General features: G+C 39.8%; 1 protein-coding gene across 1 annotated transcript; it reads right to left on the bottom strand.

Moving 5' to 3' along the window:
* Positions 1-205: 205 nt before the first annotated feature.
* LOC104512112 (homocysteine-responsive endoplasmic reticulum-resident ubiquitin-like domain member 2 protein) lies at positions 206-11,826 on the bottom strand (the record flags this gene model as incomplete). Its single annotated transcript, XM_010154964.1, has 4 exons — positions 11,661-11,826; positions 5,808-5,885; positions 2,472-2,585; positions 206-363 (listed from the first exon to the last, which is right to left on the bottom strand). Coding segments are annotated over exons 1-4 (497 nt in total), but the record flags the coding sequence as incomplete, so codon positions are not given.
* Between the last annotated feature and the right edge of the window lie 7 nt (positions 11,827-11,833).

Genomic DNA, 11,833 nt, shown 5'->3' with positions numbered 1-11,833 from the left:
AACACTTAATCTTTGATTGTCTTCTGGCTAAAGACATTAATATTCACATCAAAAGTGTTTCTAAGTGTGACATGCTTCAAGACGAACTAGCCCACTCATTTTGCAGACTGCAGAAAGAAACATAGTTGTAACTGAACAATTAAAGTATCAAGTATCAAAGAATCACGAGTATCAAGGAGCTGAGGACTGCTTCAATCTCACTTACCCTTGCATTAAATAAGGGAACTGGTGGCTCGGTATGGGATTGCTTTGTGCTTGTGGAAGGTTACGATGCCTCACTCCATCTGCACTAGTGTTCAAAGATGTAGACGAAGCTTCTTGGTTTGTGGGTGAGGCAGCAGTTGATCCAGAACGGTCCAAATTCTTAAAAATAAATAAAAACTGAGGTTGGGGATCTTTTTGCCAAAGTTACAAGATTTATTATTGTGTCTTAAAAAACTATTTGCTCTACTTTTTTTTTCCACAAGTTCTATTGAGAATATAAGCCCCAGGCAAGTCTTCTGGGGTTTTAATGGTTCTGGCAAGCCTTTAGTAAAAACAGAAATTTAAAATTGCACTCAGGTGCACATATAATAGGTCCCAGAGAAAACCACATGTCACCAGGAATCAAAGCTGAACCAAACTGAAGCTCAATCCAAAGAATATTCAGCAGCAACAAAAATCCTAGTGGCTGCCATCAACAAAAGTAACTACAACCTCAGGATACGACTTTATATTCAGAGACAAGTGTCTGCAGTGACTTAAAATACCATTCCTCTGTTCTTATCTTCAGTTTCCCCTTCTACTCTTCACCATCTTCACTGTGCTAGCTGCCCAATCCCAACTGCTGTGCTCAGTGCTGAGTGGGGAAGTAGCTAGGAACTACTTAGGGTCCCAGAAACACACCTACAAGTAGTGTCAGACCTTCTGTGCTTTCCAAGATCAATACTTAACCCTGGAAGTAGGAGAACAGCTGGCTTTGCTTGATTGTCACCACAGCGAGACTGCAATTTGGCCACTGACATGCACTACTGTAGTTTTAGTAAGTCCCTGAATGCTATTGCTAAGCGTTACTGTGATGTTTACTCAGTAGAAAATTCTCTTCAAGTCTGACAGCTCAGGAAGCGAGAGGCTGCAATTACTTAAGACATCCATATCACATTTGCCCTACAAGGGAAAACAAGAAAAATTTACCACTAGACAGCGGGGGAAAATAAAAAAAACCAGGAAGAACACAGGCCATTCAAGCTCTGGGGATAGGTTGTTTCCTTCAAAGTATTATGAACTTAACACTGTGCATACCGACTGCTTTAAGCAGTCATTACTACAGTCATTTAAATACGACATTCACAACTGATCAATCACAAAGGAGGCCCCCTGCATCCTGCTTGCAAAGATACACACATACAGCCTCTGAAGGGACTATGGAACCACTGTCCACTGTGTACTATTGCTTAAACTGCTCATGTTTCTACCTGTCACACAGCAGCCAGGGGGAAATGAAGACAGCGCATTACTGGAAGGGTATTTCCCAAACGCTGATAATCAACACACCACAGATGAGAAGCACCCAAAACATTCCTTTCTGACTAACCTTCAAGAGTCACTCAGTAATACTGCCAGCTCTGGAGAAAGCAGAGAGAATTACAGTGATGACAACCAAGTCATCCACAGAAACATTAACTGCCCTTCCAGTAGAACAGTACAACCAGAGAACATCATCATTTTTGGAAGGTGTGAAGAGGGTTAAGACTCAAAACGCCCTAAGCAAATGTTCTGTCAACAGCCTAACTAGTAAAACGTTAAGAACACAGCCTACTTCTCACTGTCTTACACACTATGACCACCTTGAAGCTAAGTAAGTACTAGCCAAGGCAAGCAGAATGGATGCTGGCCAAGCTCCACCTGCCCATCTCTGAATAAGGACACCGCTTTGACTGGTCTCTCTTCAGCGGGACAAATTTCCACAAAATAAATCAGAACTTTTTAACTGAATACACTGCTAAATTTCTGCCAAACTTCTCACTGTCTTACACACTATGACCACCTTGAAGCTAAGTAAGTACTAGCCAAGGCAAGCAGAATGGATGCTGGCCAAGCTCCACCTGCCCATCTCTGAATAAGGACACCGCTTTGACTGGTCTCTCTTCAGCGGGACAAATTTCCACAAAATAAATCAGAACTTTTTAACTGAATACACTGCTAAATTTCTGCCAAAGATAGGGTTTTTTTAGAAATGTGCTTTTTAATAAAGTGTTAAAAATAAAGAACAGTTTATAAAAAGTAGTGCTTTATCATCTCATAAGATTGTGTTACAATCTGAAAAAGGATCATCTTTGTTTAAATAAAGTGCTACCCTTAATCAAGTCTAATTGTACAAATTCATACCACAGGATTTTTAAAATTAGACTGTAAAATAAAGAAAAATTCCTGGAAAGCTTCCTCAGTGTAGAAGAAATTCATGTCCTGTGTAGGGGGGAAAAAAAACTCACTGAGCTACTGCTGGAGGTTGAAGCTCCGTGACGCTCTCTACTGGTGCTGGGTTTTGGAGAACTTGGGGGTGTCCGGGAAGTACATACCAGATGAACCATATGATATTCATCTTGCTAAAAATTAAAGAAATTGAAGAGCTAAAGCAACAATACTTGAGAAATTTACAAGCAAAGAAACGTCTTTTAAAATCCACTTTCAAAGTTGCATTTGCAATCAGTAAAAAAACACATTATACAAAATGGAGAGACCATAAAGCAATACTTGAGCCTAGCACAAGAGAAGTCTGCTGTTTCACAACTGAAGTTTTCTTAGAAGCTCTCCACGATAACACACTGAATATTCACTTCGCCCCAGTTGTTCTGGAACTGCACTACAGCAGAACCAATGGAAGACCACACAGAAAAACAAGAGGAAGTACATCATAAGCTTTAACTTTCGTTTTAGAAAAACCTCAAACCCTTTACAGGGCTTGGTTTCCCTGAAGTTAACAATGCTTACATTTGCACTGAGATCTAACCGTGAGTGTTATTCAATAAAGACATCACGGTATGTGAGAAATACAGGTGCTGGAATTCCACAAGCAGACCAAGATGAGAAAGATGTACCAGCCATTGCCTCTGCTTCACTCACTCCAAACTTGGTTCAAGCCCAACTGAAGATCCCCTGCAAATATTTCATACTCAGGGAATGCTATTTGAAGTGCTAGGTGGGACTTGAGTATTCCTAAATATTTGAAAGTAAGGCAGTGAACAAGTGGCACCACTTGAAGCCATGTCAGCATACACGTAATCAGCCCACACCAATTCTTCATCAATATGACCCCCCCCCAAAAAGGGGCCATAACTTCCACCTGAAGCTATTTCACTGCACCAAATGAGAACACCCCATTACACCCGCCCGTCTGAAGCATATATGGCCATAGCAACAACAGTAGCTACAACTGTATTTAAATTGAACACGACAGCTTCCTCAGTAACCAGATTTTAAACAAGAAAAGCAACAACAAGTCTGTCTTCTTCTGCAGGCAGCATGGTGCAGTCAAGCTGCTGTTTTTAATGAGATGACATTTAGAAATACCAGGCTTGGGGGGTTTTTAAAAAAATATTAAAACATGTTAACACACATATTTACTCATTTTTAAGTCTTAATCTTTAGGAATGAAGAAAAATGGATAAATGGTTGTGCATCCCTGCTAGCACAGCCTACCCGTATCCCCATTAATTTAAACTCCTCCGCATGATCAGTTTCCAGCCTCAAGCACAGCCTCATTATTACATTAAGCGTAGTTTCTTACTAATCAGTGGTAATAAAGCAGTGATCAGCGAGCACTGCACGCAGGTGATCAGCATACTAACCTAACTGGTTACCTTCTTCCCAGATAAGGCCTCACGCCACTCGGAGAGACAAAGGAAGCTAGATATTACCTGTAAGCTTACAGAGGGCACCTGTATTCATACGTCCATACTTACACATACCATGCTCAACATCGCCGTGCTCAAAGAGCACCACAGCCTACAGCCTCAAGGAATTTTGTATCAGCACCCTTTGAGCTGAGCATCACCATGCTAATTTGAGAGATTTAGTAAATCCTTGGTAACACCAGTTCATAGCTAACCAAAGTAGGAAGAACGTGGTAAAGAATGAAATTGAATTTAAAAGTAATCATACCTCTTTTCCAAAGAGCTCTTAAAAGCTTGAACACAAAAAAACTCAGACCAAATTTTTAATTTTGTGCTTAAGATTGATGAGTATGTTTCTAAATTCACTGTATTTCTTTAACAAAACCCAAGGGCTACAGCTACTAAAATGCCTTTAAAATCCAATATAGCCCACACAGAGTGAAGGCAAACATTAGTCAGGCAAAGCTTCTCCTCCAATACATAAGCAGGGTTTGAAATCGTGTTTTCTAGAACTAGTCTGCTCTAAGCAGGCCAAGGGAATTGAAGGGCTTCAGACTTCATTTTGTCCTTAACAAGCAAAACCAAGCTCTGAGGTAAGTTATACAAGTATTCTCATTAATTTAAGTGGTACAAAACATATACTGGTTGGGGTAGTAGTCCAGCTTCAGTTTTCCAGTAAACCCATGCACGGTAGATTTCAATTGTTTTTGGTAAGCAGTTAAATCCATTCTAATTAAACCTATTTCAGAATGCAGATTATAAAGTAACGGGAGTGTTAGTCTGCTCAAGACACCTCTGCAACTGTTTCTTCATACTGAATATGGAAGATCAGGTGCCCACTCTCACTGAAGCATTATTCTCCATTAGAAACTGTCCCTCCATACTAAGTACTAAAACGTAAACTACTCTTGCAGCCTGTACATTGATTTTTACCTTAATATATTACAAAAAAAGTATCAACACCAGGTACTGTATTACAAAGCTTACTTATTTCATAGGATTAAAAACTGTGTAACTGTTTACTGAACTAAAGCATTTCCAATTACATCTCCTGATGCATCCCAATCTGTTTACAAGGAGTGTAAAGACTACTCAACATAATGCAGTATGTTTTCTGCTACCACCAAAACTGAAATAAAGTTCTTGATAATCTGCCCTAAATATCATCTTATTGTCTGTATTTTTTAAGAGCTTTACTAATGAAGTCCCTATCACTTGGTAGCATCAATTCAAACTATTTGAACTGATTTAAGAACCAAGTATTTCAAGACTTCCCACATCAGATGTCATGTGTATTCATGATTTGGATTTAATTTACATATTGACTGAAAAATCCAAAGTTAGATTAGTAAAATTATTTTTTCCAAGACAAATCAGCAGGATAAAAAAAAGCAATTAAAAAACCCAAGAACTTTCAGCCATTCCTGATGACATTTTTGACAGCTGACAAACAAAACCAGGACAGCAAATAGCTTTCTCAGCAAAACCAGTTCATGAATTTAAGGGTAATGTATTTATATGCAAAACCAGAATTCTAATTTGTTTACATAAGTGCCATTTTTAATTTAAGTTCTTGGATTTAAGTACATCCAAGAAGTGATGCCCCAAGTGAGCACAAATCTTGTTATAAATGATTCCTCTGAGGTCATAGTGGGAACTGTCCAAAGAAGTCACCCTATACTACATACCACTTGTCTGAGAATTCCATAGCCTACTTGCCCTCCCACCCATTGGAAGCATGCCTCAATCCATAAGTATCACAATCCTACATACAAGGGATATTTAAAAAAATACATCTTCCTGAACGTATCAACATTATGTGGTTACATCTCAACACAACAATGAAAATTTGAAGCTAAACAACACAGATCTAAATTCCTATTTCCCAAAAAGGGGGTTTGATCAAGTATCATATGGTGTTGATATAAAGCTTACTTTTCTGAGAACATCTTTCAGCTGCAGGTGATCAGGAAGCAGTCTGCCAGAATACACCAGTCTCTGATCCTTTGTAGACTAGGAGATGGGACAAAGAAAGGAATTTAGCTTTTTCCTGCTGTACAGATATACAGCTGGAGATAACATTCGCAGATGACAAAACCCCTTATGACTCCAACCACCAACAGATAGCCTTAAAAACATTTCAGAGGCTCCACAAGTCCAACTCACAAATTAATTCTGGAAAAGGATCCTGTTACTATGCACTCAGCAGGAGTGCCGTAACAATTAAACAGCACTTAACTGGCAAATGCTGCGAGTAAAAAAAAAACAAACACCCCCTAACAAGCATAGTAAATTCCTTTCTTTTACAGATTCGTTCTTTACCCTTCTCTCATTCCCAGGCACTCGCTGAAAAAGTAGATGGAAAAGTAATCTGGGGCAAAGAAAAAAAAAAAGAGAACGATGGAATGATAATTAAGATATGCAGAGGAAGGGCAGAAATTTCAATCTTTCTCGACACAGAATTTCTGTTATTAGCCCCTTCCCTCACCCAAAGGAAAAAAGAAAGAAAAATCACAAGAAGAAACAAGGAGGAAAGCATTAAAAAGCATGAAGCAGCAAAAGGACTTTTTTTTTTTTAAGGTAGCCTTCAAGCTTTGGTAAGCTTTTTAGCCCGTTCTTACACTTCCAGTTTAAAATACCTTAGTACTGCAAACAAGGATTTATTTATTTATTTAAAGCAAACAATGCGTTCGTTATTCATAAGGTAATAACTTTTAATTATTCAACACAGAAGAGGGAATGCCAAAGTTCTTTTTAGAAAATATCTGGGGTACCTACCTACAGTAAGACGTCCACTACACTTCAGCAATAGGCAGCTTGCTTAGTTAAACATAATAAAAACCCCAACCTCACCCAATTCAGTTCATGCTATCAGGAGTTTTAAATACTTCTAATACTAACGGGTCACTAACAGGCTTCAAATCTGTGAATAAAGAGGGGTTTTTGGCTTGTTTTGGAAAAAGCTCCTAAATATTCACCCATACCAAGAATTTTAAAGAGAATCCTACGGGTACATCAGTTCAGTTTAACTCCTGCTTGCATTCTGAATTAATACCATAGCATTTATCAGTTGAAAGGGAGCACTAACATAAATATGAAGAAATCTAGCCTAGCATCAGAGGAACAGACATGCATTATCAGCATGAAATATCTGAACAACTTCCCCATCAGGCAAACAGCTAGTCTCACAACACCTCTCCTCTTTCTCTCCCAGCCTTCTATTGCCCACTCTGAAGTCTTACTCATGCTAATACTACCACATGAGTATCTCAGATCCAGATTGCTGATTAGAAAAAGCTTTTAGAGTACCTGAGGAGCTTTTGCTTTAACTTCTTTTACCAAATTCATATGAGCTATTCATGACTAAATACATCTTCAAAAACTGAGTGCAGAACCTCCCACATACAGAATATCACTTCAATTGAACAATCATTTCCCACATTCTTCTGCATTTTTCTGTATCTTTAATTAGTGACGTAATACACTTTTTGTAAGTCTCACAAGGCGGGGCACTAGTTATTTGCAGCTCACACGGATAAAACACTGCAATGAACTCAACATCAATGCTGAACTATTTCTATTTACGTGTAAAGCAGCAACAAAAAAATGCCTATCTTGTCTCAGACAGTTCTTTAGAACTACACCACTTCAAGCAGGAACAGGCTGCTAACAGAATACAAGCTTACCTGCATTCTGTATTTGGGAAAGGCCTTCTTAGAAAACAACAGTCTGCAGCATGCATCAAGATGTCAGAAAAATTTGATTTCCTGTAAATTAGAAACTTTTTGCTTTTGAATGACCAAGGGAGCCAGAGGAGAAGTCTCAGAAACCTTGTTTCTAGGTCCTGAGACAGATTAGCTGGAGCTTAATTAGCACAGGTGTTTTGCTTGTTTTGTTTTAACTGCTTACAACAACAACAGAAAGAAAACCAAACTCCCAATCTCCGTACCATCATCCAACATGGCAATGGAGCATTGGTTTTGCCTGTCCCACTTATAATACAGCTTTCTACATGGTCAAATTCAGATTCTTCTCTTCAGTACCTTATACATTAACTTCTCCTCAACTCCATCTAATAAATTACCTTCTCAAACATGACAAGTAGTATAAATAGTAGTAGAAGTAGTAGAAGGCTCCAGGGAGGCCTTATTGCAGCCTTCCAGTACCTGAAGGGGCTACAAGGAAGCTGGGGGGGACTTTTTACAAGGGCCTGTAGTGACAGGACAAGGGGTAACGGGTTTAAATTGAAAGTGGGGAGGTTTCTTTCCTGATCAGATATCAGGAAGAAGTTCTTCCCAGAGAGGGTGGTGAGGCACTGGAACAGGTTGCCCAGAGATGTTGTGGATGCCCCATCCCTGGAAGTGTTCAAGGCCAGGCTGGATGAGGCTTTGAGCAACCTGGTCTAGTGGAAGGTGTCCCTGCCCATGGCAGGGGGGTTGGAACTAGATGGACCTTAAGGTCCCTTCCAACCCAAACCATTCTGTGATTCTATAAATCACTTTTTTAATATGGATACTTTAGAGAAGAAACTGCTAGATTAAAATGACCCCTCAAAGCTGACTATTATGTAGCCTTCAGTAATGTGTTTCAGCTCCCTACAGAACCAAGGAGAAAAGGCACACACTGAGTACTGGTAATCTAGAGCCAGAGACATTAATGGGGCAAGATGAGGTCTTAAACCCCACACTCCTCACTATGTAACTCAAATACCTAACTGTGCACTGCAGGATTAACCCTTACAGTTCTCAGGATGAAAGCTATCCTGGGATTCTGCAATGTGGGTTTTCTTAAATGCAGATGGGAGAAGAGGTGATAAACGTGAAAACACAGGAATTCACATGTACGTCAAAATAAATGTAAAAGGCATTAAACTCAGCCTCTGCTAGAGGAGGTTCACTACCACAGCTCCTGCTTCAAGAACAGCATGCTCACTGCTAGCTCAAACACCAAACTGTGATGGAAAAAGGCTTAAAAAAACATATAGAGTAGCCTCATTTTCAGAAGCAAGCACACAGCATCAGATAAAATTATTCTAGAATATGAATGTTAGAACAAGAACAGTTTTCAGAACATAAAGCAAACAGTATGTATTCAAATCTCAGAATCCATCAGCTAGTGTTTTTGTTCTTCCATTCTTCAAGCAAGACTCCTGAAATGCTTAAGTCCACATTAGCTGCACCCAGCGCATCTCCTACACCACCAAACCCAAGCCAATACAGCAACTTCCTTCAGAAACACAGACAGTCACTGAGCTATCCTGTTTCAGCTATAAGATCCATTATTTGGGTCACTCAGCCTCTTCCCCATTCTTCCATAGGAAACAAAAATCCAAACAGCCGCATCTGGTCAGAACTGTGGGCAAAGTATACACTAGATGACAGCTACTAAGGAAATGAGAGACAGCAGTTTTAAATTAACATTTATGGGTGGAATCAATGAAACGGTTAATGTAAGATTAACCAGACTACCAGACTGGGACATACAGGGTGATTTCCCAGATGACAGCTACTAAGGAAATGAGAGACAGCAGTTTTAAATTAACATTTATGGGTGGAATCAATGAAACAGTTAATGTAAGATCTACCAGACTGGGACATACAGGTTGATTTCCCAAGTTTTCTCTTCTTACAGAAAGATTTAATGTAGGGACAATGTAACTGCAGTACTCTAGCTATGAAAAATTGGTCCAGTCGGGGGGGGGAAAAAATACTGCCAAGTGTGAACCTTAGCACAAACAACTACACGTAATAACAACTAAAGCAATTTAAATGTGCCTCTATTTGGAATTTCTTTATATTTAGCTGTCATTTACACAAACTAATCTGGAGGGGAGGGAGGGGGGGAGGGGGAATCAAACACCACTGTCTCGAGGCCTAACTTCTTTTCAGTCTATTTTAACCATCTCATTTTCTGATTATATACTTTTAATGAATTTTAAATGCCAACATTTACAGTTACCACCAGTTTACCGACTAATTTGCAGATGTGTATAGGAGAATAAGGTACAAGTCACACACGAAAACTTGCAAGGCTGTGTACAGCACCAACAGCAACTGATTTCTGGTTTACTCCCTTCACTTCAAGAACACTGCAATACCTGCACAGAGCATCTGGGTTCTGGTGTACTCTCACACTCTTAATGTGGCGTTGTAATAGAAGTTATTTCCAGGACCCATCACATTCAGGGTACGTAGAAATTTGATCAACAAGTTTTTGACACTGATGTAGTTTCAACTTTCTCCCCTCCCATGTTATTACTTTAACTTTAAAGGTTCTATGAAATAAAAATAGTGTTCACTTACTAGTTTAATGGCAAGTACAGTATATCCAAATTAAATCTGAATTACTGGGATAATCCTTACTTAGGAAACTCCCCATTCTTCAACCCAGAAGAGTTTTGGGGATTCTGCACTAGTTATTCAATAAGGGGAGGCATGCTGAGGAATCAATTTTCAACAAAAGAAAGATGTTCCAGGAAACTGAAATTTAATGTTGTACTACTGGTTAAAACCCACAGTACAACATAAAAACCTCCTGTTCGTTAAGAGCTCTTCCTAGAAGCCAAATTTACCAAGATCACAGGATGAGTCAGAAAACTAGTGTTTAAACACAAATACGTCACAGGAGGAGATTCTGGTGAGGAGGATGAAGCCGCAATCAGCTGAAGTCATGTATTTGTTTCTTTTACAGCAGATAGGCTCTCTCAGCAGAGAATTACTCACAGCAATAACTAAACCCATAAACTCTCAAATACTGCTTAACAGATCTCAACGTACCAGTGACACAGCCAAAGCTGTTGACTGCTTTTATTCTGCTTTTTCCACAAGGCAGAAATCCCCAGTGAGACACAAAGCCACTATTTTGCCCTCTGTCCCTCTCCTGTCACCCCCAAAAAAGAAATCATCAGTGCCAATAATTCTTCCACTGGACTAGGTGACTACTAATTATTTGTAATATAAATACAACCTTTGTCTGATGTTTTCCATAGCAAGGTCTAGACCCCACATGCTGATGCAAGGTGGAGGCAAAGCCACTCCCTTTGCACAGTTTTCTGGAACAAATTTTCAAATATACCGCTCTGTACAACTGTCATTCTAAACAGGTACAGTATTATCTTTCTGTTATTACCTGTATAGCTCTGCATAGCCTATTCTTAATTCCCAAACATAGAACTTAAAAATTCATTAAGAAATCATACTTTCCACAGTAAGTAACAATATAAAAGCTCATATTTTTTTAAAAAATACAGTCACAACTGTCACACAAGTTAGTAGAACATCTGACAGCAGTTTTCAGCCTCTCGGAAAAAAAGGCTTTCCAAGAGGGGAAGAAAAAAAGAAGGCAAATAAATCTGGAGGTCGTTCAATTCCACATTTCAAACAATATTATTAATAAACACCTATCTGCTCCACACCTCAGTGAATTCACTGGATCACAGTAACTTTAGCTGTATTGCTGAAATACTGTAGTTACCTTCGACAGAACTCTCACGTTTACAGAAATTACTAAATTTGAGTTGAGATATCTAAATTCCGGTTTCTAATGAACTTACACGGAGCATTAACTGGTATCTTCGGCGATACAACCTTCCAGGTGCTGCACTACGATCTCAAACCACACAAAAGCGCAGCTGTTTGTACTGCCAACTCGCCTGAAAGCAGAGAGCCAGGCACGGCCTTTTCAGGGACGCCTCTCCGGCAGCAGGACTCCCGTTTATCCTGCAGAGAACCTAGGGGAGCCTTGAGCAGGCAGCGCCAGCCGCACGGGAAGAGCTGGCCAACAACTCACCGGCTTGCTGGGGTAGACGTCAGAGAGGTGAGATTTGAGCTTGCCCACAGTCCACTCCAGAAAGCAGTTAACAGTCTGGTCGGTGTATTTCTGGTTGGGGGCCTTGATGATGAGGGTCACCGGGTGATCCACGACGCTTTGGTCCATGTTGCTCGCAGGGGCGGCCGCCCCCC

Source organism: Eurypyga helias, unplaced genomic scaffold (genome assembly GCF_000690775.1).
Source record: "Eurypyga helias isolate BGI_N326 unplaced genomic scaffold, ASM69077v1 scaffold27407, whole genome shotgun sequence".
In the NCBI taxonomy this organism is placed as follows: domain Eukaryota; kingdom Metazoa; phylum Chordata; class Aves; order Eurypygiformes; family Eurypygidae; genus Eurypyga; species Eurypyga helias.
Note: the sequence above shows the minus strand (reverse complement) of the source record. Positions and strands in the feature narration are given on the sequence as shown.